Source organism: Solea solea, chromosome 1 (genome assembly GCF_958295425.1).
Source record: "Solea solea chromosome 1, fSolSol10.1, whole genome shotgun sequence".
In the NCBI taxonomy this organism is placed as follows: Eukaryota; Metazoa; Chordata; class Actinopteri; order Pleuronectiformes; family Soleidae; genus Solea; species Solea solea.
Window position 1 is genome coordinate 44,738,832 of NC_081134.1, and position 27,503 is coordinate 44,766,334.

General features: G+C 40.9%; 1 protein-coding gene across 4 annotated transcripts in view; it reads right to left on the minus strand.

Moving 5' to 3' along the window:
• mpp7a (MAGUK p55 scaffold protein 7a) overlaps positions 1-27,503 on the minus strand; it is a 124,358-nt gene that overhangs the window by 78,262 nt on the left and 18,593 nt on the right. For 3 of the 4 annotated variants that reach the window (XM_058629148.1, XM_058629130.1, XM_058629157.1), the window contains exons 2-3: positions 15,316-15,484; positions 998-1,116 (exon numbers count right to left, since the gene is read on the minus strand). In XM_058629148.1, coding sequence (XP_058485131.1) covers positions 998-1,116; positions 15,316-15,352 — 156 coding nt within the window. In that variant the 5' untranslated portion in view covers positions 15,353-15,484. Of the gene's footprint in view, positions 1-997; positions 1,117-15,315; positions 15,485-21,284; positions 21,376-27,503 lie in introns of those variants that run through there. The other variant, XM_058629139.1, reaches the window with a different exon arrangement.

Consider the following 27,503-nt stretch of genomic DNA (forward strand, 5'->3'; position numbering starts at 1 on the left):
CATTGGCACTTTAAACCTTAGATCCTGAACAAACATGCTTACAAAAAAAGATTTATTTAAAGGGAGGGGATGAAATTCATGTCATTTCTTCTTTCTTTTTTTGCGCAGTTGACTTTGTGACATCATTTTTCTGGCTGGAGAGAGACAGTGTGGAAATATGCCATGCCAGCACATGGAAACCATGTTGGGCATTCCTTCAAAATTGAGTCCAAATATAAGGGACACTGTCAGATATAGCACTAACATATTTTTGGGTGAGATGTGTCATAAAGTAAATTCAGTTACATCACAGAGAAAGAGCTGGAGGAGTTGTTAGATTTTCACTAGCTGAAAAACAAGCTGGTTTACAGTAAAAAAAACAAAAACCTCATGTTCTGTTTCCAAATGCGGGAGTTTGTGAAGGAGTTTGGCTGCAGATCGCAGAGAATCCCAAGTGAAGATGAAGTTAAGGCAGACAGCCGAAATGTGTTGCATTCATTACCCTTGTCTGTCTGCAAGCACATACAGATATCAAGTGTGCTCATCCTCTCATTTAACAGGAAGTAAATGGACCACAAGCCCAATCACGCTGGCAGAGGGGGCGTTAGCAGGAGCTGGATGGGTAGACGATAAACTTAATATTGTATTGTATTGTATTGTGTGTGTTAGTTTGAACCACATAGGTCAGCTAAAGGGTGGGTGGGTTAAGTTTTTGTCCTGTCCCACGAGAGGAAGAAGACATGACTGTGAAGATGTGTAAGGTAGACAGGAGAGATGAGAGGACATTAGCATTGAATTCAATAGTTATTATTACAGAACCACCACTTTTTGTACAGTAAAATGTCCGAAATGTTTAATATCATCCATTTACAAAGAACCCCAATATCAACCCCAATTACTTCTTTTCTTCTTTGGCAACAACTGTCCTGGCAAAATCAATATGGTTAAGGGATATCTAAATATCTAAATGAAACTTAGCATTGAACTCTAGAAGAATGAAGGACTTGTTTTGTTTTACCTTGATCAACGAGTGGAGGCTCCTCTCCCCAAACATGTTCTGGAGGAAGGTGTTGTCCTCTGGGCAGCTGACATGAGGCTGCAGCTGAGAGGGCAAAGCCGCCAGCAGCTCATACAGACCTGGAGAAGAGGAAGAGGAAACAGCGTCAGTGTATCGTGTGGGAACTACAAATGCATACATACACAGTCGTACACACAACAACAACAACAACAACAACAACAAAAACACATGCACAGAAATAGATGTCTATACAGTTCCAAGTTTACAGGTGCATAAAAGTGGAGACGTGCAAGAACACATAACATGTAACCCCAGATCACATAAAAGAGAAAGACACAAAAGGCAACAACATGCATATGATGCATAATAAAGGGTAATAACGGTTAATAAATGTTGAAGAAATGATTATTTTGTGCTATTAAAAATTAATAATAGCAAATACATGTCACTTAAGAGAGACACATCGTACAGTACAGGCTCATCCCCTACACAAAATGTATTTCACTACCAAACTATACAATTTGGACTAGGGGAGACAATATTAGGTAACACTTTAGATTAGGGAACACATATGCACCATTATTTAGCTTATTCCCATGCAAATTATTAACATATTGGCTTTTAATTAGTCATTATTAAGTACTTATTAATGCCTTATTCTGCATCACAAGAATAGTTATTCTCCCTTAATAACACCTAATGAATATGGTCTGTTCAAAACACAAAACACAAAAAGTGTTGATAGTGTCCAAATAGATTTAAATAAAGTCTTTGTTACTTAGAATATGTTCTTGATCACGACTAATTCACTAGTAGTTCACACTTATTAACCAACATATGTCCCCTAATGTAAAGTTGGCTCCTTTTTCTACTCTTGTGATACTAGCACCTTATAAAGTCCATACTAAGAGATCGTAATTCATATACAACAACATCCACACTTACTTATTACTAATAAGCAATAATTCTGAAGTTATTGAGGGGAAAACTCTAAGTTAATGGCTTACTGGTTGTATAATAAGGCAATGCAGAATAAGGCATTAATACATACTTAATAATGACTAATTAAGAGCCAATATGTTACTAATTTGCATGGTGAATATGTGTTCTCTAATCTAAAGGGTTACCCAATATTACAAAGTTAAAACATTAAAAAGAAATAGCCTAGTTGGGGTATACTAAGCACACATGGAGGGTATGCGTCTGCCCACTGAAGGTTTATACACAGAGGCTAAAAAGGGACTAAAGTGTTGTGAAAAAAACCTCCTGTATGCACTTAAAAGTACTGACTTCAAAGTTGAGTGAAGCTTAGCTGTGTAACAACTGATGCCATGAGCTTACATGAACAGCACACTAACCCTCATCCAAACCTATGTGGTCTATACTGTAAATAGATCACCATAGAATGAGCAGTTTTTCAGTGAAAAAAATAAAAGAATTGTTGCATACATCAGCAGACCTATAGCTAAATCTGAATCTGCCCAAAAAGAAAAAACAAATCACTGAAACCTACAAGGCCTGTTGGGATTTACTAACCCTACTTCTAAAAAGTACATTTCAAATTCAGTTTAAAGAGAAACAGACTGGGGAGCTGATGGTTTGAAGATTAGGCAGAAGGGAGGTAAACTCAGACGGAGACAGAGCACAAAACCAGTAAGTAAGCAGGGTTCCTTCCAAACACAACAGTCCTGGAGCAAAACTGACGGCGAGTCGCAGCAGATACTCGTTTGCTGTTCTGTTCGGGCTGTCGTCCACTAAACCAGGAGCTGCGTCAAAGGTCAGACCCATGTTTGGTGCAGTGAGGCTGGATTATATGCATGAGAAGACCTCTTCACTTAATGCACCAGAAAACCCTCCCCAGATTCAAACTCCTCAGACACGACCGCACGGTGCTCGGAGGCCTTTGAATGAACACCGATCATGTGACCAAAATGTAAACACATTGACGGTGGAGTCGCTGAAACATCAAAACAAACTTGAGCGGCTTGGCTTCCTCTCTAAGAGTAGCTTTCATCTGAGGACACGGTGAACAAGAGGAAAGATGGAGGGGGGAAAAAAGTGTGTCCAGAGTGTAACTGGAGTAATACATAGCTGAGAATGATCGATTGAAAACAATGGTTGACATCGCTGGCTGACTGGCCGAGAGCAAGTGTATGCTGGCAGCTCACGATGCTTTGCACGAGAACCCGTGTCTAACTTAGCTGAAGTCATGCACCTCTGCTGCTGGGAAATCACATAAATATCCTTCAGAGCTGCAACTAACGATTATTTTCATAACCGATTAATCTGTCGATTATTTTCTTGATTAATCGTTCGGTGTTCAGAATATCAGAAAACCTTAAACAATGTTGATCGGTGTTCGTCAAACCTGGAAATGATGATGTTCTCAAATGTCTTGTTTTGTCCACAAACCAAAATGATTCACTTTTAATGATTTCTTTGTTCTCCAGAGCAAAGAAATGAAGAAAATAGTCACATTTAAGAAGCTTAAACAATCGGAAATCTGGTTTTAATCATGAAAAAAGCATCAAACTGATTATTCTATTATCAAAATAGTTTCGATTTTCGATAGTATTGATTAATCGTTTCAGCTCTAATAACCTTTACTTGACCAGGTAAGGTAAGGTCATCAGTGAAGGCCTACTGATACTGATGTTGGATTCTACACAGATAAGGAGGAACCAGGCCAAGAATAGTTTGATATTAAAAGACGACATTCTCGTTTAAGATTTAGCAATGTATACAGTGATGTGTGTGTGATTTCCACAGTAATAAAGTGCAAAAGAAACCATGGTAGACAGTGTCTCACTCATAGTTCAGGGGCATTCATAAACAGCAAATCTCCATAATCCAACAGAGGTAAAAAAAGTTATGGATTAGTGATGGATTAATCCATCACACAGAGGTTGTATCAGCTCACAGTACACATTCTGTGTGGTGTTAGCGCCTCACTGCTTCAGAAGGAAAATAAAAGCCACGAAAGAAAAAGGAAGATGTTTAACACACACACCGGGGCAGTCTTATTAAATCAACCCCTGTGGTTTTTACACAAGCTTGGTGTGTGATATTGTCTAGGGTATATATTCTTCCGATGATGCTTCTGTGGTCCTCATCAACGGTAACACATGAGCTACAACAAGCCTGTCTGAGGGCAGTGCTGGGCCCTTCCATCATTTACAACCTGAAACTCCCCACAGAACATCTCACGTTATATATTTGAAAAACTATTTAAAGAGACAGGCAAGAGGAAGAGGTGAGGGGTTTAGGAAGGGTGCAGAAAGTGGGGGGGAGAAAAGATATGGTAATGTCATTACTATTGGCAGGGCTGAGACACAGGTAGGAGGGAATGAAGGGAACGAGTGAGGGAAGGAGAGAGTGAGAGTCATAAGCAATTTTTCTCCCCAGGTGCAAAGTCTCCCCTCCTGTCTACAGTGTCTGTGACTGAACGCTTTATTCCTTCTGACAACTATTTCTCCATGTCCATGCTAGAAAGGTCTAAACACATTGTATCCTAAGTGCCAATGGCACATTAATGGAAAACACATCAACTCTGATACCTGATATGAACGAACGGAGGAGTTGATAACAAACACCTTCTGGGGTCGATGTGTCAGGTTGAACCCTGCGACCCGAAGAAAACCCAGTTTCAAACAACAACAAAAAAAAAAGAAAAAAGAAAAAGCCGTAGGAGCCAGGAGCTAAACAAGGACTCTGCAAAGCTGAAATTAAATGCAAGATTGTATGGGTGGACAAGCGAGGAGGAGAAATGGAGGCAGAGAGAGGGCGAGGAAGCCGGCCAAAACAACAACCACAGTGGTGGTAAAATCACTGTGTGTAGACACTATAAAAAGTGAAGAGAGAAATAAATCTTGGGCCAGATGTATGGACATATGTATAGATACGTAACATCAGAAACCGTGTCCGGCACAAACAGTGTGAGACAAAATGAGAAAAGCAAAATATGATTACGCCAACTCTGCACCACGAAAGGGTGGACCAGCTTCTTCTTTCAGGCCTGGCTTCGTAAGATTTGTTTTGGCCGGACGACTCCAGACCCTCTCGTGCTGCGGCTGCATGTAAAAGACCTGGCAGTGTTTTGTAGTGGACTACTACATTCTGTTGTGGCGAGTGCTGGACCAGATCAGAGGTCCTGAAGTCCAGCGCGATGCTACACAGGTTGGCTGAAGAGAGTTTTCAGAGAAACCGGAGAGGCTGGGTCCTCCGACGCTTCCCATACAGAGGAAGTGACCCCTTAAACTGCCAAAAAGCACTTTCCCTCTCACTCCCACACCTCCACAGTGGTTAAAGAAAATAACAGTGTTTTTTTTCCACAGATGCCGTTTATGTAAAACACACACACACACACACACACACACACACACACAGATCCCAGACAATGAAATACATTAAACATTATATGCATGGAATCGCTCACACAGGTCAGCCACCTCAGGGATTTCTCTCAAGTGGTCCAAGATGAGGAAATTACGGAGACTAATCTAACAACACAGAGTTTGAATGTTACGATGACATCGTAACAGCGGCACTATTTACCTACACCTCCACATGAGGGGCACACGCGCACCACTGCTGGGAAACAAAACAGCCAAACCACAAACTGTCCATTTGTCTGGTCAAAATTTACTTTCAAATGCAGGAAATGAACATCGGGTTCTGCTCTTACTCCCAGTTGCTGAATGAGTGACTGACCTCCCTCCTATATAATGTTCATGAGGCTCACCAGACTGTTGGGGGGGGAAAGCGTCACGATAACACGCGGGCGTTTTCTTCGGCTCACGGTCACACTAATACGTTTTCATTTCAAAACAACATGTTAAATTGTTAAAGATCTACATCCAGATGAGCACTTCAGCTACTGGACATGTTATCCATTCACATTAAATACATACAGAGCGTTCATGGACATTTGGCTTGTATGTGCTACTGTAAACAGGAAGCACATTGCCAACTTTACAGTTGGATTACTTGTTGCATTACTAATGAAGAACAGCGATGGCTTTAAAAGGTTTTATGTTGGAACTGTTACTGAAAGGTAGTGTTAACAATGCGTTGCATTCAGTACTGGCACTTTGTTCCATTTGTAACACCAAAAACATAATTTATTGCTGTATTTTTGTTATATGACTAGAAATAATAAGTTATTAGTGTACAATGTACAAGCCTGAGCCACCAACACACCATGAAAGGAAGTTGTAGTAGATTCAAAAGGCACAAGAACGAGAACTGAAATATTGATATGTTGCAGGAACAGACTGTAGAATCAAGGTAATCCAGATTGTTTGTGGATAGATATTGTCCTTTTTATGTTTGTTTATTTTTTTTCTATGGGAAAGCAATAAAAAAAATGACACGCTTAAAAAATAAAGTATAAAAAGGTCCAAACTTCTCAGTTTCAACAGAATAAACAAACAATCCAGAAATCTCAGTGAAGCTCAACTGCATTAATGTTTGTAATATGTTGACTATGATTGACATGCACAGTGTATATAAGTATGTGTGTTGGAGAGTGCATTGCTGTGAGAGGGAGCACACAGGCGGGAAAATCTATGTTTTCTAAGTGAAGCATATGGACTCAAAATAATGCACTGCCCATTGCTGCCCTGTCCAGGGGGTCAGATGGCTAAAAGATTTCATCTAAATGGTTAAAATAAAATACAGCCTGCTGGGTAGTAAGACCAAATTCCATTAGGTGAAGAGACCCTTTTTTACATTTTGATAATATGAAGTGTATAAAAGAGTGGGATGACCAATCCTAGAAAATAAACATTTCTTGATTTGACCTCTTTTCCCTAATTTTGGAATTGCTGTTTTGTTGTTTAACTTTTTATATACGTTTCTGATGATTCATTTAAAAAAAAAAAGTGGTACTGTGTGTTGTGGCATACGTGCAAAAGCCGGAAAAATGTAAAAACATGTTATGAAACTGTATCAAGTCAAAGGACGCCAGCTGAGTAGGCGAACGTTCATTGTGGCCCAGAATGCATTTGTGTTTATGCGTCTGAAGGAATGTGTCCACATGTGTTTCAGACCATTCCTGAATGTGATCTGAGTGATCAGATCTCAAATGATTCCTACATGTGTCCTGGGTGTGTTCGCATCTGTACTCGGAGCTGTCCACTTGTGATCAGATTACTCAGGACAGATGTTAATACCTGGTGTGAACAGGGTCATAGAAGGCCATCTGTGGAGAAAGATCGCAGCAGACAGATGTGTCATCAAGAGATGCAGCCTGAAGACTGCAGCGCATTCGGCATTTTAGAGAGGAGGACAGGCTGCCTCAATCGTGACAAGACAAGAACAGAAAGGAAAGGAAAGGGGGAAAAGAAAGCAACACAACATCTGATAAACACATTGACATAAATAACATCTGATTAAAGCATGTGTGCAGACATAAAGACTGATGACACTAAATGCACAGGGGGGAACCATGAAAAGACAAGGGATTTGAGAGTCTCTGCAACAGCATGAAATAGCAATTACTGCGCTGATGATTCCTGCTTGTAAGCAAACGGGAAAGAGGAAAATCGAAGCAGAGAATGCATGAGAAGACCGTTCTGAGCGAGGTGGCAAAGACAAGTGTTAAGGGCCACGTGATCATGGCCAACACTGAACAGGACAGTACGGTATGGTTTGGAATGGTAAAGCCCTGGGTCAGGCTTGTGTTAACAGCACTTTTACGACAACATCGAAAAGACAACAATGGAGGACGTCCAGCAGCTCTTTTTTCCCACACCTCATGTTTGACGACGAAAACATGACGAGACGTGTGTGAGTTTTCGTTGCCGAGTAAATGTCAGTGTGTGGTTTGTCAGACGTTCAGAGTGCACAACATTTCTGCTTATTGTGCACGTAATCTGTTAATTAAAACCTAAAAATGACTTGGTCCGTGTTTCAAGGCGATTTACGCTCCTCTCCCTGATGACGCGACGCGGTTGGGGCGCACCGAGGACAGTCTGCCCACGATCGAGAGCTGCGCCGGGGGCAGGTGGGCGGGAGAAACCATTTTACTCTGGTACCACAGGGGAAGGGTGTCAAAAAATTAAACAGTAGGTACTAATTATTTTGGTACTATTCCTAATGGAAAGAAAAACAAAAAAAAAACACTGTACTAAACCCCCACGATGCATCTGTTCTGTCGCGCAGACTATACCTGTGCCTGTTTGTAAACGTTCTCTCTGTTCAAGGAGCAGACTGGAGCATGGAACAAGTACGGTTGTCTGGATAAACTGACCATGTGACTGGTGTGGCATCAACCTCGAGACATAAAATTATATAGTATTACAAGATGTATTAGCTGAGCAGATGCTGTGATCTTTAAACACAATTTGTAACGGTCCAGCAGCATTCTGCTTGGAATATAACAGTGGGAGACAGTAGAGAAGCGTGGAGAGCGGTAATATGTAAGTCTGGCCTCAGGAACACCACCAGCAGGAGTCCGCGCTCCATTCGAGCCCACAAGCCTCCCATTACTAGCTCCAAGGTCCAAACCACTTCTCCACATTAAAAAAGGTCAGGGGACAGAGCCCTCCAACATCATCTTCAATGATATTCTGGTGTCACGGTCTCTGACTAACTCTGTCGTTTGAGACAGAAAAAGAAGGTTTTGCAAGATGTTAGTTGGGGCTCTGCTGCACGGAAAATGACTTCAAGCACTGAGGGCGAGTCCAGGCGCAATCAACCGTCACTCCAATCATATATCGGCTGTTTCACCGCTGCACGCTGAACTCTGCTGAAAGGTTGTCTATTCAGGACAGACTTAAAAAATCCATGGCCCTGGATGAGATCATGCCTGATTCAGGGAGGTAAAAGGAATCCAAGTTGCGTTTTCAGAGCCAGGACAGGCCAAGCCTTTCAAAATGGATTTAATCTATATCGTCCTATTTTTGACATGCCATTTAATATGGCATAGCAAGAACCTCTCCCATCGTCTGCTCCGGGCTTTGTTACACCTTCCTACTTCAAAGGACTGTCAACATATTGGAAACGGATCTGAGGACAAAAGGACAAGTCTAATCAAGTAAAGTGAATGCACACAGCCTGCAGGGTCCATCTGCCACCCGAGGAGCCCGGAGCTTTTCAGTCAACAATTCCACCTGCAACAGGTCTACTGTATAATAGAGTGATTAAGATGGAACATGGTGTCTTGTCTGAACTACCCTACCACCCCGCTGTCAAAATAACAGTGTGGACAGACAAAAAGATGACATTACCGTTCGGACCCGGTATTCATCCATCCTTGGTGATGTGTAGAGCACTAAATTCGATGTGTCCTCGATCCCATGACCACGTGTGATCGTATGTGGCTTCCCCCCCGTATTCTAAAACACACTGACATTGTGTTTGTTTGTGAGAAGAAAAATCAAATTTTTGACATGTGCATGGCTGTAGAGATGTGTCTGACATCACAATGTGCCTCTATGTGTGTTCAGGAGTCCTTTAATCTCTAATCCTGAGGAGGGATTGTGTGAAGAGGTCCTCCAGAAACCCTCTTAGCTTAGATTCTCTAGAACATGGAAGACAAGAAGCAGCAGCCACAACAAACCAGCCAGATCCAAATGACCTGCCACCTCTGCTTACTGTGGCGATGGAACAGCAGAAGACTCTCTGTCACAGGCCTCCGTGTTCTGCCCAATGATGTGGCCACGCAGCTACTTTGGTACATGCCAATTCACCCTCAAGTCTTCGTTTTGCTCACACACAAATGGCAGCACTTGTGAAAAGTTGTGTTTTTAACTCTAAATCTTTCTGCCTCAGTCTCACAGTTGCAGACGATTACTCAATACTCCATTCCTTGGATGTCACATGGTATGTAAAGCTGTTTTCAGGTTCTTTCTAATGCAAGTGAGCATGTCTTGCCCACCAATGACTGATTTAGTGCCCTGTAGACCTTGGAGAGGAACAGTGGTGGATGTCATTCTACATCTCTGCAAAGAGAGAAAGAATTCTTCATATTCAAACAAATAAAAGTCATCGTTCTACTCTCAGTCATACTCACTCAATTTCTTTCTTTTACATCTGCTTCCTTTGACGGTGTTGTTTTTATTTTTTTGGTAAAATGATGTGGAAATTTTCTTTCTGATGTAACTGGAAACAGGGAGCTGTTCCAGTGGCAACAAATCCTTGTGTTTCGGTACTGTATCACCAGGCACAGAGCCGGCTACTGGCCAGGGACCACGACAAATGGCTGGAAGCTCCCGGAGGAACCGCCACCCCCAACCTCGGCACAGACAAAAAGTCCTCCCCCAACCCTCCCCAGTGTCTCCCATGAGTTGAAACCAGCCACGGCCAGATGCTCAGGATTCTTGACATCAGGATGGAAAATTTTACTTTTAACCTCGACAGAGAAAAAAACCCCAATATGGCCATATCCTTATCACAATGCTCATCTTATTAAGGCATTATTATAAGAAATGTGTGTTTTAACTGTGCATTATTCCTGTACAGGAGTATGAATGTGTGAGCAATAAGAAAATGAGGTGGCACAGTGCATCACCACATGAATATCTGCAGCTCATTAGCCAGTATCATTATTTTGCCATCACCTTCTCCAACAGGGGGTGTTCAAAACTGGAGAGAATGAGATGGCTGGAATGACTCGTCTCTCATTCCCTCACAAACATGCACGGATGCTGCCAGTAAGTTATTAGTGTATCTGGTAAAAGACTTGTCCCATCGAAAGATTTCCATGTGCAGGCTTTCATGCGAGTGTCGGCAACCTCCTCCGCAGCTGTGCATGGCTGAACCACCCTTATCTTTAAATGCTGTACGGGGACTGTAAACCTTGATAGAACGTGCAGGTACAGCTTGGAATAACACAGTTAACTTTAATAAGGTTAATAAAAGGGCATCAGGGTCTTTAGGAGGGCCTGTTTGACAGTGTCTGTGCAGGGTTTTGTGTGGGGTTCAGGTATGGAATTTTATTTAATTTAACTTAAAGGGCACAATGTAGGAACAGAAATGGCATATGAGGTATGGCATTTCAGCACTGTTGTTGTTATAGGTAGCAATATTTGAAAGATATATATATATATATATATATCTATATATATATATATATATATATAGATATATATATATACATACATGTATATATGTATATATATACATACATATATATGCATTATAGTGCATATAATGTATGTTTATGTATATATATATATATATATATATATATATATATATATATATACACATACATTATATGCACTCACAATACCTGTCCGAAATAATAGCCAAAACGTTTTTTTCATGAAGCTCTCAATATCATCTCAAATAGTTGATTAGACTGATCTGAAACACACAAAGAAATCACTCCTGGAAAGCTAATTGGCCACGAATCCCCTTCTACCTCTTCCCTACCTCCATCAAAGCGACAGCAGTCACCGAATTCCAGAAGCAGGGAAGAAATTGGGCTACAAGCAGCAAACACCCACTCTCACTCCAGGAGGCTGACTGACCTTTCAATGGCATGAACCAGATGCTAAGAAAATATGAAAGCTCCTCATCTGCAGACAGTGAACTCTCGTTGCTGTACAAGTCTCATTAAAAATGACCAGGTACATCATTACTGAGTGAACTCCATGTCACAAACATAAAGAGAATTTTACAAAGAGTGATCGTAAATGATCGTAATGTATTTGTCTTTCATTTCAGACAGCAGTGATCAAAATCTAATTCTTAATGTTTTGAAAAAAAAAAAAAAGAAAAATCACATTTTCTACACATTAGAGACGTTTGAGTCGTTTTGAGGTTGATTGACATGTTGTGATGCCGCAGTCGAGCAGAGGTTTATGGTTAAAAAAGATGGACACCCACACAATACAAAAAAAAAAACGCGAAGCTAATGAAGTTCTGAAGGGAGACACAGGAGATGTCGTGGACCAGACAGAGGAGTGGGTTAGTCGCGTCCGTCTGAGGATCCCTGAGCAGCAGCAGCTGAAAAATACTGAGATGAGACAAGCCAAACTGAGCAGAGGCGTAACAGTTATCTGTCCATGACGGAGCCCACAACAATACTTCATCAGACCTCGAACAGCAGGGGACAGGACTAAACTGCAGCTGTCTGGAGGAGACACGTGGAGGTGGGGGGTGGGGGGGGGGGGGTGCAGATAGTAAATTTAATTAATCTGAGCAGAGGATTGATCACCTGATCATCACTGTCCTTTTTTTTTTTTTTTTTTAAATTCTTCCTTGTGAGAATGTGAAGTCAAGTGTGTGGGTGAATTGCCACATCACGACCTCTTGGAGACGTTGAAGGATGGAGAGTAGAGGTTACATACACATAGAAGAAGTGATTTACACACAAACAGCAGAGCCAGCGTCATCAACTGAAAACACGTTACCAATGTGCTTCCAACGCATTATTAAAACAAATAAGTCACAGTAACCCAATCACTACTACAGTACTTTCCTCCAATATTTGATGATGCGTTTTTCAAATGTACTTTCTTAATACTTTGTTGTATTGGACTGTAATTCATACACAGGTCTGTGGACAGAGAGTATTCAGTTTAATTAATCTGAGCAGAAGATTGATTTATTATCTGATTATTACTTATTATTATAATTATTTTAGTATTGTTATTATTATTATTATTATTATTATTATTGTTATTATTATTATTATTATTGTTGTTGTTATTATTATTATTATTATTATTCCCAGTTGCTTTGTGCAGGTGACTTGGACCCTAACATAACTGCCACATCATAACCTCTGTGAGCATTGGGCCAGGTTTTCTAGATACAGAGAGCAGAGGCAGCATCATCAACTGAAAACCTGTTACCAATGAACTTCCAACACATTATTATTAATATTATAAATATTTCAAGGTATTGGTCTTTCCAATATTTAATTGTTTTTCAAGTTTACTTTGTAAATATTTGGTTTCATTTATTAGACTCTAACTCACACAGACAGAAAGACAAGGAGATGGTATGATCTTGTGTGTTTGCTCTCCAAGCATTTTCAAAAGACTCACACACACACACAAGAATGTGTTCTCCGGATTGAACGTGGTGATGAAATAGGAGATCTGCTACCAGTTATATGAATGGTAACATTTTCCCCATTATGTTAAACAATCTAAGCGCAGTACTTCATCTTCTGTGTGTGTGTGTGTGTGTGTGTGTAGCGAGGCTGGTGTTGAGAAGTCGTGAGATGGCAAAATTGCAAGAGAAAAGCACCAAAGCTTCTGGCAACATGCTGTAATGTCTCTGTGATTACTGGCAGCCGCTACATGTGTGGGAGTTATTTTTTGCCCCTGAGGATTTATGCTCATCTGTTGATGTGTTGCTACCTACACGCCAAAGCTCCACAACGACGCAGACAGTCCTGCTGTAGCCAAGTCCTCCAAATCCTAAATATGATCAAATAAACACGGTAACTTATCGAAAGAATCCACACCGTGGCCTGACAACATGCACAACATGTCTATGATGGTTTGAAAGTCAACACACAATATATATATATATATATATATATATATATATATATATATATATATATATATATATATATATATATATATACTGTATATACTGTATATATCTATATATAATCGATTAATAATCAATTACTAAGTTAATCGACAGCTATTTTGATCATTGATAATCAGTTTGAAGCTTTTTTCATGATTAAAACCAGATTTCTGATTGTTAAAGCTTCTTAAATGTGAGTATTTTCTTCATTTCTTTGCTCCGGATAACGAAGAAATCATTAAAAGTGAATCATTTTGGTTTATGGACGAAACAAGACATTTGAGGACAAGACATTTCCAGGTTTGACAAACACCGATCAACATTTTTTAAAGGTTTTCTGATATTTTATGGACCAAAAGATTAATCAATTAATCGAGAATTGAGAATCGATTAAGAAAATAATCGTTTGGTGCAGCTTTATATATATATATACATATATATATATATAAAATGAATAACTGATATTCCTGGGATACAGAGCTGCACAACAACAGTCCATAAAATGTAGAAAAACTGTGTTTTTGACTGCTGAGAAAAAAATATCACGAAAAGATCTTTAATCCTATGTGGCTTTCTTAATAAATAACTGCTTTTTTGATATGGACTTAATAGATATTAACTGTAGTAGTAGTGGTATAGTAGTCCTGAAAGGATTTGGCTGGGCTTAAATCCAGAACAGTCAACTCAGTGCTGCTTTTACCTCCACCATATCCTCTGGACTTTAGTCAAATGTCCTTTACTGCACAGGTAAACTCTAGTATTTGTTATGCACGTAATCAGGTAAACATGAGGGTGAAATCCTCTGATCTGACAGAGAACAGATGGAGCTGAGAGAGTGCTTTACACAACACTACAAAGCACACTTTCCACCAGCCCAGGGGGATTTTATCCTCACGTCAAGAGCATTACTATGATACCAAGTGTAATACTTTCAGTATTTGGTGTAAACGTTGGCACAAGTCCCAATGCCAGGCCAGCCAGGCCTGCAGATGAGTGACCTAATGTTCCTCTATATTGTTCGTGTTTCACCTGCACATACAACTTCACAGGACCATCAAAGAGGGAAGCAGGGGAGATGGGCCAGGGAGTCTTTACGTGTTTTATTTGGAAACCTGAGCCCGTGCCGGTAATTGCCCAAAATGACTCTAATCGTAATTGACGGTCTGGCTTTCTACTTTGTCTGCGCACATTTCCAGAATGACGGGGGCTACAGTAACTCTGTTAAAAGTCTGGACACAGTAACGCACACACTCTTTATCCATCAGGGCAGGACTTTATGTCTGTCCTCCTTTTGTCCTTTTGTGCTTGTTGGGTTGAGTCCTTTTCATGTGCATGTGCGCGCAGGATGATGTAGTCGGCCATTAAACCACACGGAGCAGAGGAGGATAGTGTTCCTGAGGGGAGAGGTGGCCATTCCCGGCCATTCCCGGCAACTGTCTCAGCGTTGACGAGCTTGACGCGTTCCCGAGTCTGACATCACGCGCTAATTCATACACTCTTAACAGATGAAAGGACGGACCTCGACATCATTTTGTTGTTTTAAAAAACAACAAAAGAGTGATTCACTTCTCATGAAATGTAGGTATGACTTTAAGTGGTGGGCACACTGAAGACATATTCATCATAAGACCAGGATTATGCCTGGTGCCAGCAGTCATTTTTTGTGTTTGTGCACCAATGTCAGACATACAATTTTCAATTAGACGAGCAAAGTGCTTTATTTTTATATTTTGCTGGGACTACATTTTACAGGTTTCGCGTCATGTGGTCGAAGACCTCAACTTACAGATTGTGGTTCTGGCTGAGGGGGTACGTACCTGGCTCGTGGCCTGCTCCAGTGGCCAGGGCAGGCATGGCTCCTGCCGGCTGCTTCCCGGTTCCCCTAAGGCTGTGGAAAATGGCAGCGGGGCGTCAGATGGGTAAGCCTCTCTGCAGTTTTCCTCAGGGACCACCTCAAACTGAGGACAGGGTTTATGCCATGGAGCCCTGCAGGAGAACAACATTTTAGAGGCTACTTGTCAAACGGCAGAATGGCCGCACACACGTGTGTGTCAGTCAGGTACGTGTGTTGTGGGGCATCAAAGCTACCCGTCGCCATGGATATGCATATACGCCATACTAGAAAATACTATGTAGTGTGTGCAGGTGATAAACAGTGAGAGTGTTTGAGTTAACAGTACACCGACAGTTGACTCTGGACATTTACAACCCCATTTTTGTTGAACATCACACTTTGTACATGAGCCAAAATGAACACACCCAGGCACACACACACACACACACACACACACACACATCCCTCACTTTATTCAGCTTCCAGTGGAAACAAACAAGGGACACTTTATCCAATGGGAGGAAAGTAAGCACCTGAATGTAATAGACTTGTGAAAAATCAAGCAGGCGTGGAAAAGCATTGCTTTGTAAATAATGGCGCTCAGGTGGAAAGCCAGATAGCGCAGGAACAGGAAGAGAGCGGATGTAGACCACAAATAGAAAAGTCGGAGGCTCACTGAAGTCTGAAGACAAACTCCCGAAACACAACACGGTCTCATGCATCGCAAACAGACAGGCAGTCTTTGCAGTTAACCGTATTAAACACATGTTAAATGAAATAAAAATGCAGAAAAGAAACACATGTGTAGAATGTACCTGCGATGACCTCAAGCTCCCCCCACTATCCTCAGGTTTGCATGCACACAAAAGGGAGAACATGCAAACTCTACACAAAAGGCCCTCAGTAAAAACCGGGATCCAAACCAGGGACCTTCTTGCTGCGATGCAACAATGCTACCAACTGCACCGCCATGTTTCGTACATCCTCTTTAAAATTAGGCCACTAGAAACCTCAATTGGTCCCCGAGTCAAGCGGAGTCCTGCCAGAACGAATGTGGAGAATGGAAAACAATTAAGTCTGATCCTCTCAGACCTTTTCAGCATCCAGCTTAATGATCCATTAAATGTCAGCACTCATGACTTGTGGCCCAGTCACACTGAGTTACCTACACTGCGGGGTCTTGTGGGTGCTGTTAGCAGTTCACGTCGCTGAAAGAAAACGCTCTCAAACTAAACGGCAGCAGCAACACGAGCTGTTCGGTGTCTCACATTTTGCTTAGTGTAGTAAAAAAGCTGCATATTTGTTATTGTGACACAGAACCACTCAAAAAAAAACACCTGTGGCCGTCCAGCTCATTGGTGGACCTGTGTCCATCTTAGGGAGGAAGCAGTGGATGAGAAATGTGTTTCCTGTAAAGAATCCACATCTGCACATGAGTGAATCCTGATGTTTTGCCTCCCAAACGTGTGCGTGTTTGTGTGTGGGTTGAAGCTCACGATCTGCCACCACAACGCGAGTCCACCTCAGGGCCAAGCCGAACCCACTGTGGAAACCTTGTGGAAACGACATCGCGATAAACGCAGTCTAGGAAAGTGAGCAGGTAAGCAAGCCGCTGAGAGCATATCACAAAACAAATACTTTCATTCTGGATTGAGAAATACAAAATATGGTGCATTCATCAAAGGAGCGATTTTCCAACGAGAGAACTGGGAGACGACATTCCGAATCCTGCTCGTATGTTACGCCAGCAGGAATTTGAAGGCCAGAATTGTCAGTTGTGTGCCTAAGCTTTGCAAGAGCACAAGAGTACAAATAGAAACCCTGGTGAAATCAGACTTCATTGCTATTCACCCCCTTTTGTATACTTCAATTAAACAAGTGAAAATGACCAACAGAGACGTACAGTGGCGCCTCTCGAGCTAAGACCACAAGATCTCTCCAGCAGGCCAGTTTGAACAGGGAACCGAACGTAACAGCCACTGGGTTCATGCCAAGGGAACTGACCCACGCTAAATCCGTTCAGTGTTTCACAGAGCACGGTTTTGTCATAAGATTTTGTGATTGGAATGGCAGACTTAAGGGAAGACAAGGGGAGCAGGACTGAAGGGGGGCATGAATGCTCTTAAAGTATGTCGTGCTGTAATATCAGCCTTTCACCCTGTGTTGCGTTCAAAGAAACAATGATCACATATTCCCATATCTGCGGAAGGATCCATCTTTCCATTTGGGGAACGTTCTGAGGCATGTTGCAGAGCCGGGAGCACCTGGGACTTTTTACAGGGCCCGATAGGATCGTAACAGTGAGAATTAAAGAAACATTCCCCACTGTAAGAGTGCCCTTTACTGTGTCTGGACGGATCACACAATATCAGATGGCCATGAAGTAAAAAAGGGACAATTTACCATGTGGACAAGTGATGGAATATGCTTAATTGCAATGTGATATCCCTTCTACTGCCCTTGTGTGGCCTGTACATACGGCTCTGCCACCATCTAGTGGGAACTCAAACTACTGCAGTGAGTATTCGCCCTGAAAAAGCATAACTCGAAGTCCTGCTCTAGTCAGACACTTGTATGTTTATACCTCAGGAGACACCGACTGTGTCTGCACAAGACAAAACCTGAGGTCAAATGAGTATTTAAAGAGAAAATAGCTCAGGGTGATGGATTGATACGTGGAGCAGCAGAAGAATGTTATTCCTGTCATATTTTTAAAAACAAGCTTGTCCCTTCAGCCTGGGGTAAGCACGGGTGGAGCCGCCTGACCCTCAGCTGGACGTGGATGAAGTTAGTGAGAAAAACAACAGAGTCGGGAGGTGAATGACTGACAGACCTGTCACCTCTGGTCCATCTCAACCATCTCAACGTCTGCTTTGAGTTTAAATCCTTGAATTGGTTTTACTATTAAATCTTTTTGTTTCTTCCTCCCATGTGTGGACTGGATGGTGGAACGATCACAGCGGTTGTCCAAAAGGCAACAAGATCCTGATCAGGAAAAAAAAAAAGTGTGTGTGTGTGTGTGGGGCAGGGGGGTCACGCTTCGAAAGCCTTTACAGGTTCTGCTAAGTGAACGTTCACGATGCCTTCATCTGTACCTGCACAGGAAGCACACATGACGACAGACGACAGAACCTCCCCATAGTGCTGTTAATGTGTTGGAATGTTTCTGTTCAGGAAAGCCAGATTTTCCTGGGCCACCGCGGATGTTTCAGATTATCTTCATTCCATGACCGTCACTTGTCCAAAGCCACCTCTGTCACACCTGCTCTGGTAACAGCTCCATGGACCAGTTTGCTAATAAACTATTGACCGGCCCCAGGGCCTGCAGATTCACTCACATCTAATGAGTTGATCCACGGTCACATCATTACGGATCTATTTAGCAGCGTCTCTTCAGGTTACCAAGCCTGTGCTCTCTGTTGCAACATTGTGAAGCTCTGGCGTTATTTTAGTCACTGTTTTGGTTTCCATGGATTGCTACAATCTTGAACTACTTTGCCCTGCAGAAATAACACTGGAAGGTCCAGCTACAGCTGATGCAACATCTCAGTTCCAGAAGTAATACCAAAACAATGCTTGCATCAATGCGAAAATAAAATTCCACTTCAGAATTTGAATCATTTTGGTTTGAATGATGCAGCTAATCAAGAACTACACACATGAAAAGAAAATAACAAATCTGATTAGATATCCAATGCAAATTTTCAGTACTTTACATAATGCAATACATGAAAAAAACAAAAGTGAAACTACTATCACCTGTTATTAGTCAGATCGCCCCCTTGAGGACTAATCATTCTATCTGATGCCCCTGCAGCACTGCAATAATCCAATACTTTAATTAATACCTGCACACTTAAGGGTTTTCTTTATTTTACTCTCATTCAGGTAACAAATGACCTTGATTACTGAGAGTAAACAGAAACGAGAAGAGATGTGCAAGAGCATGTCGATTTTAAATAATGACTAAAGTTGTATGGAACTTTTATGGGAAACTATGTTGCCCTTTGGCGTGCCAGTATGGGGTAGCTGTGAAGACAGATTGGATGTAAAATCAATTTGTATTTCAGCTACTCTACATCATATTGGCTTGTGGGGACCACAAAGTGCAATGTCAGACAGACAGAAGTGGATAGAATTACAGCCACATGCACACAGCCATACATGACACAATCATAAGAGTATAATTTCAGTGTATCCAGCTGTGGTAAATGCGAACATTCATTTACACACAGACACACAGTGGAACTACATTTCAATGGGCTGTGCATAATTGCAGTGTATTAAACTGTGGTTGGGGGGGGGGGGGGATGTTCATCCACATGGTATTTTCGAAATGGAAATACCTTTTTAAGAAAAAAATCAAATCAAATCTCCTCTTGATGCCAGGGCTGTGCACACATCATGCAGCCGTTTGCCTTTTCTGTTGCTCCTGTGGAAAAAGGCATTGTTGAATAATGTCTCAACACTGCACTGCCAAAATGTCACCACGTCCATTCCTATTAAGTGTAAGACGCGTGACGCTAGCAGGACAGGGCCTGAGTTTTCAGACGTGTGCCATGCGGATTCTTGTTAATAACCGTTAGCTTTACAAGGAATTGGGGCCACTTAATTTAAGTCTCCTTGTCGGTAGCTGGCATGGCCAGTGTTCCTGGAATGAACAGTAATAACGAGTGAAGAAAGAAGCATAGGGATGCAACTGAAAAGCACGTGGAAACAGATCGTGGGGGGAAAATGTGGAATATCGATGAACTCGATTAACCCGTGACGAAAAATCAATGCCAATATGAGCATTACTGGTGACGTGGGAACAGTGAGTCCTCTTCTCGCTCCATCACAGATCTGTTGGGGCTTCTTTGACAGCTCAGTCAAAATCAGCCACATGTTGCTTATAAGCGTTCCATCTTTCCACATAAAATACATCTGTATCAGTGTCCTTTGTTCTCACGTACACACAAAGAGACATAAATCTATGTTTAGGACAAACTTTCCAATCCATCCTCGAGGTATTTAAACATCCGATATCCTTCTCTCCTTTCAGTCACATCAACACACAGCTGAAGTGTGAAGACAAGATTTATTGTGGATAAAACATCAGATCTGATAGAGTTACATGTCGTTTGGAAGAGAATGGAAAGATGTGTTTTCAGGAAATCAGAACTCAGTGTTGTGCGGAGAATGTGAGTCAGAGAGCTCGAACGCTTGACAGAGACTGAGCTGGATATTTATTGCAGAGTGCGGCAATGAATGCTTGAGGATTTGTCAAACTAAACGTTTAGATTTGGAAACCTGGTGTCCAATTATTTACTTGAGAAAAGCTCATAGCACAATGTTATGAATATCAATAAACCAATATAAAGAATATCAATATAAAATGGGTAAGAACTAGAGCTGAAACAATTAGTCGATGAATTGATTATTAATCGATCACTAAATTCATCGACAACTATTTTGATAATCGATTACTCGGTTCAAAGCTTTTTTCATGATTAAAACAAGATTTGCGATCGTTTAAGCTCCTTAAATGTGAGTATTTTCTTTGTTTCTTTGCTCCACATAATAAAGAAATCAATAAAAGTGAATCATTTTGATTTGTGGACAAAACAAGACATTTGAGAACATCATCATTGCCAGGTTTGACAAACACTCTTCAACATTTTTTAAGGTTTTCTGATATTTTATGGACCAAACGATTAATCAATTAATCGAGAGAATAATCGTTAGTTGCAGCACGAGTAAGAACATAACAAGAGCAATAAATAAATCGAGGTTCAAAGTCACTTTGTCCTCGCGACGTTCCTCTGACCACAGAAAGACCGAATATACAGCAGTGAAAATGCACAGTCAGCAGCAGAGCAAGAGAGTAGATCTGATCTAACAAATGGAGGTGATATACGAACACGCGTCATTAAAAACAACCAGGAAGATCACAAAAGCTTTGCTGGAACTTACCCGTTCACTCACTTCCTGCGACACAGACATAGGTTCACACAGCAGCGAAGCAGGCACACCCTCTCCCTTATTACTGAGCACACAAGCCAACATGCTAACCTCTGAAGACTAAGGCACGGCAGGTGTATCACCTGATCAGACCTGAAACTCAAGTTTCGGTCCCTGTCTAAAGGTTCACATGGCTCCACCCTCTTTCACTTTATACTCAGAGTAAACGGAGTGACAACCACTGAGACCTGGGACCCTTATTATAGCCCTTTGTAGCACATGTTTAGTATTTACATTTTGTATTTAACATAAAGAATAACACTGGAATAAAAATTCCTAGACTGAATAAACACCTCAAAGCTGTCGTTCATAAAGCGTCCACAATTTGTGGAAAAATAAACTCAAAAAAGGAAACAGCAAAATCTAAAAAAAATAAATGAAATAAGCCATTATTTATTGTGACGGCTTGAGGAAACGGCACCAACATTGAATACCTTGCACAAATCTGTCTGCAGACTGGACAAATGTAGTGATAACAAATTGCCACTAGATGGAGGAATCGCTTCACTAAAAATCTCCACTCAGCATTGCAGGCAAAAAAAAGGCAAGTGTGTGTGTGTGTGTGTGTGTGTATGTCTTCATCACAAGGGCCACCCAGGGGCCACTGGTATAAAACTGCCATGTACATACCTGGTTTGTTTTGTTTGTGCCTACACACACAAATACATTTAAATGACCATAGTTTGATATAAACTGTTTTTTTATGTGGAGCCAAAAACAAAGTTCCACATGGTGCAGAAGTTTAACCTGACCCTGACTTGTATGTAAAATGTGCAGTAAACAGTGTGGCTTTCTGGTTTAGAGGCTGTGCGCTGTTATTTTGAAACAAATAAATGATGCACTGTATTGTTGGTACGCTACAGACACATTACTTTGTTGGTTCTAAAGAATTCTGACGCCTTTTTAAGAAGAAAAACACATACAAATAGTTACATCTATGATAATTAGAACAATCACAACCACTTCCGTGACTTAACACCTCATCCATCCTCTTTGCCCGCCTCCCATCTCGTCCCTCTGGTTCTCATGCAGACACAGCAGCTCTTTGTTTCTCTCTGACCCATTAACAAGGAGAGGAGGCACTATCAGTCTCCGCTCACAAATTCCTCCCTTTCTCTTCCTCTCTCTCCCTCTCTCTCTCTGACCCTGTCACACATGCACTCTCACAGTACGCAGCATCACATTGTAAAAAAACAATTCACTTCATCCAAGACAAGAGAATGAGTCATCCTAATAAACTCAGCAGGAGGACTGAGAAATACGAGAAACGAAATAGTAAAAATCTTATTCAATATTAAAAAAAAATCAATATTAATGCTATTAATTAATGCTTCAATGCTTAATGTAAGCACTACAGGAGATGCATGCCTGAATGAAGTATTTATTTATTTAAAAGGGAGGGAGAGGACAATGCCTTCATCCAACAAACAACACAGACCTATTATACATGTAGTCTGTAGCTGACAATAATCAGACGACACAAATAGCAACGTGTACACAATGAGAAGCACCGAGAGGACAGTAGACCGTAAGCCTCACTAATCTGAACTTCCCTCTAAATGCCGGCATTTCAGGGAAACCTACATCCTCATCACATGTGACTGGACTTACCTGAAACACTCTGAAACACAGGCAGTGCAGGCAACACAGAGAGAGGCAGTCTCTGCTGCTGCTGCTGCTGCTGCTGTACACCCGTTTGGCCATATGGAGGAGTTATGGCCAACACCAAAGATATGGTTGAATGGTTCTACACCAAAGATAAAGAAGAGGCCTCACAGATGGCGATCAACATTGTGTAACTCATAGTAAATGTAATAAATAAATAAATAAATAACTTCATGTTTGTTCATTTCAAAGCCACTCAAAGTTATTATTGGCTGTAGACAGGTTTCTATAGGCTTGACTCGTATGTAGTGTTTCTATTCCTCGATCAACAAGGCACGGAAGAGTCATTTCAAGGGTTTTTCACATTTATTTCCACTTGTCATACATCCAGTTTATATTTCCATCCACATTATATCCAAGCCTCTCTCAGATCAACAACACATGGATATTATATATACATTATATATACATATTATTCCTTTCATCTAAGTTGGAGACGACGGTTTATAGCTTTAACAGTAACCTAACGGTCAAAAAAATCCTTTCACTCCGAACCCAGCACAGATTCTAACACACACGTTGCAAGCTGGGAATTATATGATCACTGCTTCTAATATCTGTCATAGCTATCAAAGGTCCACTGTGCCTTTATCTAATAACATCAAAGGTCCACAGTGCCTATCTAATAACATCAAAGGTACACAGTGCCCTTTATCAATCACATCAAAGGTCCTCAGTGCCCTTTATCTAATAACATCAACGGTCCACAGTGCCTTTTATCTAATAACATCAAAGGTCCACAGTGCCTGTTATCTAATAACATCAAAGGTCCACAGTGCCTTTTATCTAATAACATTAAGGTCCACAGTGCCTTTTATCTAATAACATCAACGGTCCACAAAACCACATTCCTTTTCCCTCAACAGTAACAACTCGGGTGTACAGTTTTCTCCTTTAACTGTTGACAATGTTACTCTGTTACACTGTAAGCATGCATTCATCATGTAAACTAAATCTAAACTTCATTAACTCAATACCGGCTCCTACATTTCCCAGACCCTAATTGTAACACAAAGGAGCCAGCAGGTGTATGTATACACACCTTTTCTAGACACTCCAGGATGTACCATAATGGTTTTATGAGCCCACTTCACAAACAAGACAGTTTCAACAGGTCTCTCCAGAGTTTGTTTGATTTTGTTTTCACCAACACTCCGAGCCTTTAGCATACGGAATGGATTGAACGACACTACCCAAGACCCAAGTGTTTGTTTGCGTTAGTAGGGATTTTTGTAAAATGGAGCTAAAACACTATGTGTGGATGTCAGGAAGGATGTGGCCCAGATCAAAGTGTCAGTGTGCACTTTTTGGGATGATATTTCAATATATGTATGTTTAATATATTTTCAAAATAAAAAATGAAAATAATGCTCCACAAAAACAAAAGGGTGGCATTTTAAAATTTCCCTAAAAAAAAGCAGCATTTAATTACTCCCAAAACGCCTGGATTCACCTAGACTTGTTTTAATATGGATAACTCTACAAGACTCACTACACAAACCTGGTCCTGCTCAGTCTTCTGAACTGTGATCAGTGTCAGAGCTCAGATGACGGAGCTACCGTGGTGCCTCAGGACAGCCAGAGGGTAGATAAACAGGGTCAAAGTGGGACACCCGGTTGGATTACACCCATGATGATCCAAATATACATATCACTCTCAGCAGCCAGCAAGATAAACATTTAAGTGACAGCATGAGAGAGAGGCACTCACCCTCTCACTAACTCATAAGTACTAGAGTTAGTGAAAAACCTAGACAATTCACCCAATAACTCCGTAAAGTCCAGTTTTTAGACTGATTTTAGCCTTTTCTGTTTGATACAATCTGCTGTCGTGACACAGATGTAAATATTTCTATTTATATTATAATTCTTATTCTTCTCTATTAAACTCTTGGTAAACTTCATGTTATTTGTCCACTCTGTTTGAGTAGCTGTAACGAAAGCAATTTGTTCTCCGAGAATCAAAGTAATTCTGATCCCGTGAAAAAGCAAACAAAACAGGAAGAAACAGGGTTTTTGTTTAATGCTGTGTTTTCAAACGAGTTTTTCTGCTGTTTTGTGATGAAAGCCAAAACTTAGACTTCAGCAATTCAATACAAACATAATGGGATCATTTTCCACTGACGGTGGTTTCAGTGACCACAGCAAATCTAATAAGTGCTGAGGTACGTGATGCTACAAGGAAGTCTGACCATAGTCTGTCTTGAAACATAAGACAAACGTAGAAAATCCCATAAAATGAACACTTAACATTTGAATGAAACCCCCAGATTATCCATCCATCTTCTATCCCTTTATCATGTTCTTTTATAGGAGGTCGGGGGGGGTGCTGTGCCAATCTCAGCTGATTTAGGGCGATAGGTGGGGTACATAGTTTGCCAGTCCAAAGAGTGACCAATTTACCTAATCCCCATATTGCATGTTTTTGGACTGTGGGAGGAAGCCAGAGAACGGAATAGACGAAACAAACAATCAATTAATTAATTAATTGATGCAGAAAAGCATTTTAATTATCCTTACATGCTTCTCTCGGCTCAGCCTGTATGTTTTGGCTGGGCACATGAGATGTAGGTCATCCCTCTAACACAGAAACATCACTCATACAGACTGATAATCCTCCTTCTAAGCTGCTTATGACAGAAAACAAACAATTACTCGATGCCACCCAGCTGGTGCAATATATAGATGTCCTGCAGTGATACTGTATCCACTTACAAAGCAAACATGGCATCTCATCTGTTAGGTTTGTAATCATGCAAGTTGGTCGACGTCATAAAAGTAATTTATGACCAAAAAAAAGGAATGTAACAAAAAGCCGCTGTAATGAGCTGAAACAAAAAGAACATGCGGCGAAGAGAGGAAACTGCCTCTCATAAAACTTGCAATTTGCATCCTCAAAAACAGGATGAAATGTATTTTCTGCCAAAGAAGACAAACAACAACCACACTCATCATCCAGCAATCAAACCCTACAATAGTCTGAAGGTTTTTGTCTCTCTAAACCACCGTGCCACCCACTGGAGCCACTTCTTCCTGTCAGCAAACCACACACAATCCTGGGGTTCGAATCCTGCCCCCTCCCTCCTGTACAGGGCACAAACACAGGTGTAAATCAACCCCCACATCCACGCTCACATCCACACGCTTACTCACGCTAGGAAGATTCCAAACCACTAAGCATCCTTAATGCACCCTCATCCTCCTTCACGCTCACTGTGCCCAAAGACAGTCTGACTCTGGGCCTCTTAAGTAGCACTTATGAAAGGGGGCAGGTTTAAATGATGCCTGTCGTTATAAAACAAAGAGGGACATAGTTTAGGACCAGGGAGATTCCACAACAGGCCAAGGGCAGATAAAGATACACTAGGGGGGTTTGAAGAAGAAGCGTATGGAGACTATAGGGGTGAAAGATTTGGGGTCAAGGCTCAGGATGCGATGATTCAACGATTCATCAACTATTTTGACAATCAATCACTCAGTGGACATGTTTTCCCCTTGGATTTTTCAGCTTCTTAAATGTATTTTTAGGGCTTCTTTGCTTCATATAACAAAGAAATCATTAAAACCGAAGACAGGGAAACACTGGTCAACATGTTTGACCCTTTATGTACCAAATAACTAATTAACTAGATTAAAAATGTGATGGAGGAAATGGAATTTTTCTTTCTTTTTTTTTTTAAATCACACGACTGAAACATCACTCCAGCTTCCCTATTTCTCTCTACTGGAAAAAGAGCAGTAATAGCAGAAACTGCGGCTGTGAGGAGGAACATACTGTATGTGTGGACTGATGAAGAAAACACAAATTCCTCATCTTTAGTGAAGTAAATATCACTAAAATAATAGATAGATAAGACACATACAGCATATAAAAACAGATACAGGGGAAACTGTTAGACTGAACTGGCATAACTGTAGTTGGGAATACAGATTAGAAAGTAATTGGTTGGAAATGTATGAAACACTATCTTCCCAAAATCGCAATATAATCACCAAATTCTACAGTATAAAAGGATATACAGATATTATCTATTAACTGAAGATAATTTCAAGCCTGTTATGTTCTCTTTGTGACCAGATCACTACAACTTTTCTAAAAGTACATCATTATCCGATATTATCAGGACTAAAATGAACATTCTTCCAAACACTGAATTGCTGAAATGACGACTCATCCCTGAAATGATGAACTTAAACTGCAGCAAAGAAAATTCTTATCTCTAGACGGAAACCCCCTCATTCTTCATCAGTTAACGAATGGATATCATCATTTCATCACATACTAATATTAGAATGCTCGATTGCATCTGAAAATCGTGCCCAACGAGAAACTCTAGAGGATTTGAGTACAGCTATATTTTACTGGAACCCCATGGTTTATAGTGAAAACAGCAGGTCTTCCATTTTCTTTCTTCTTCTCTTCTCTGTTGTTTTGTTTTTTCTCCTTCTTTTATTTTCAGTCATCCTAACCTGACTAATGTAATGAGTGGTATGAGGAAGAAACTA